This window comes from Argentina silus (genome assembly GCF_951799395.1).
Source record: "Argentina silus genome assembly, chromosome: 1".
In the NCBI taxonomy this organism is placed as follows: domain Eukaryota; kingdom Metazoa; phylum Chordata; class Actinopteri; order Argentiniformes; family Argentinidae; genus Argentina; species Argentina silus.
The window spans coordinates 4,330,390-4,333,041 of NC_139655.1; the positions used below are offsets into that span (position 1 = coordinate 4,330,390).

Sequence of the window (2,652 nt, forward strand, 5' to 3'; positions counted from 1 at the left end):
ATCCTTTTATGCTTAAACACATTTTTTCCTAGTTGTTGTCGTGTGTGTGTGTGTGTGTGTGTGTGTGCGTGTGTGTGTGCGTGCGTGTGTGCGTATATGCGTGCGTGTGTGCATATCCTATTCTCTTAATATGACACCTATGTTTGCATAGAGTATTTCCCGTGTTGACAGCGGTTGTCTCTGCTCCTCCATGTTGTCCAGTTTGCCGAGTGGTGCCTCGACTACGGAACACACGGATGCAGGATTCCAGACAGACCCTACTCTCTGTTTGAAGGTAGACCTCTTTATTCTAGCCTTTTAAAGAGACAAATTATCTTATATAACAAATTAAATCAAATTGCGGTGACATTTCTCCTCTCCTTTCAGGCAGTACAGTAATAAGTGCACTATAATTTTCGTGGCGCTTGTTCTAGTGGAAAACCCGTGGCTTTTAAGTGTGTCTGGCTGCTCTTGAAAAAGGAGCGATTACCAGCAGAGCTTAGTCGCCACTCCTTAAAATGTCATCTTATGGAAATTGCATCCACAGTTTAAAAGCTGTAATGGCTAAATCAACAACGAAGGAACAACAAGATATAAATAACAGCCAATGCTCATATTTCCGTCTGTTCAACCGAGGGGATTCACACAGTTGTCTGAGTGTTAAGCCTGCCTCTGTAACAAAGGTCTGTCAGAGACAGGGAGAAAGAGAGGAGACAGGGAGAGGAGCTCTGACAATGAGAAGCCACGCAGTATCAAAGAGCTCTGTGGAAACGCATTAATAAAGATCATTTGTGTCGGTGTAACTCACCCCTGGCTCACGCTGTGGTATAGAAGGGTGGACAGCTGAGCCTCTGTCTCCTCTGTAATGAGATGTGAGGAGCGCTGCGCTCCCATTGTTATTACCCAATCAGAGATCAGAATAATACATTTCACATCTGGTAGTAGAACTGAGACACGGTCGGCACGTCGAGAACTGGGAGATGGAATATCTTGTAGCAGGACTGAGATGTTCAATCTGGAATATCTGATAACAGAAGTGAGAGATGATTAAAGTAGAGTACCTAGAACATATGACAGATATGGAATACGTGAGAGAACTCTGTACCTGATGCTGTTAGGACTGTATATACCAGCTTACCCCCCCCCCCCCCCCCCCCCCCCCCCCCCCCCAACCTCCCCATGTGCATACTGCTTTACATACTTCTGCATTGACCACCAGTTGCTACACACATACACACATAACACACAGCACACAGCGCACACACACACACACACACACACCCCACCCCACCCCACACAGTCACTGCCTGTGATCTAAAGCTGGTGTTATTCCCCTCACAGGCATGGCTGGGGCCATCCATTACCTTTCAGAGCTGGCCCAGCCCGAAGCTTCCTGCTTCCCTGCCTTTGAACTTTGACCTGCGTCTTTGCGGGAGACAACTGTGGTTTCCCCTTGGATTTCATACATTTTCAGAGAGTGGGAGCTCTTCAGGGCTGTAGGTTGAGGAGGGGGGGCGGCTCGGTGGACATCAGGGGGTCTCTAGATGGTGTGTCAGACCCTCGGCCCAGAGCCCGCCCCCCCGATGCCTGGGTGAGAAGCTGCTCCCCCCTGGCCCCTACCCTGCAGGCATGGACACAACAAACTCCCCAAGCCCTCGGCCTTTAACTCTGTCAACACCACCTCCACGTGTGTGTGTGAGTGTGTGCGTGTGTGTGTGTGTGCGTGCGTGTGTGTGCGTGTCGCTTGGAGTCGTCTTTGCTATAATGTTGCATTTGTTGTGTATGAAAATGGAAACCTGTTATTTTTGTTACATAAGTGGGTCTATGCCTCTGCATGCCTGTCCTGACTCTCTGTTGGTACCTCAGACGGTACCTTTGTGTGTTACTCCCTGGTCCCTCCCAGACCACATGTGTTTACCCTCCCCAACCCTACCCTCCCTCTGCCCCCTACGATACACCGCTCTATTGTACCCTATCCTAGTTTACCCTCTCCTGCCCAATCCAACCCTACCTCACCCTCCCTACCTTACCCTCCCATACCTTACCCTCCCAACCTTACCCTCCCTTACCTCACTCTCCCTACCTTACCCTCCCCTACCCTTACCCTCCCCTACCCTTACCCTCCCCTACCTTACCCTCCCTACCTTACATTACCTTACACTTCCTACCTTACCTTACCCACTACCTTACCCTCCCCAACCTTACCCTCCCCTACCCTTACCTCACCCTCTACCTTACCCTCCCCTACCCTTACCTTACCCTCCCTTACCTCACCCTCTACCTTACCCTCCCCAACCTTACCCTCCCTACCTTACCTTACCCTCCCCAACCTTACCTTACCTTCCCTTACCTCACCCTCCCCTAGCTCACCCTCCCTACCTTACCTTACCCTCCCAAACCTTACCCTCCCTACCTTACATTACCTTACACTACCTTACCTTACCCTACCTTACCCTCCCTACCATACCCTCCCCTGCCCAATCCCAGCCTCAGCTCTGTTATTGTTGTCTTTGCATGAGGACGTCAGAAACCTGTATTAGCCTTGGAATGTGCCAGCGTTCTGTCTGTCTGTCTGTCTAAATGTCAATATGAGTAACAGTGAAGTACCTGAATCCATGTGCTTGTTCTCTTTGTATGTCAACTGTATTACTGTCCCATTTGGATGTGGTCTGT

General features: G+C 49.8%; 1 protein-coding gene across 1 annotated transcript in view; it reads left to right on the plus strand.

Moving 5' to 3' along the window:
• Nucleotides 1-2,438, plus strand: part of lancl2 (LanC lantibiotic synthetase component C-like 2 (bacterial)) — an 18,199-nt gene extending 15,761 nt beyond the window's left edge. The window contains exons 10-11 of the mRNA XM_083668622.1: nt 202-274; nt 1,321-2,438. Coding sequence (XP_083524748.1) covers nt 202-274; nt 1,321-1,397 — 150 coding nt within the window. The 3' untranslated portion in view covers nt 1,398-2,438. The remainder of the gene's footprint in view (nt 1-201; nt 275-1,320) is intronic.
• The last annotated feature ends 214 nt before the right edge of the window (nt 2,439-2,652 follow it).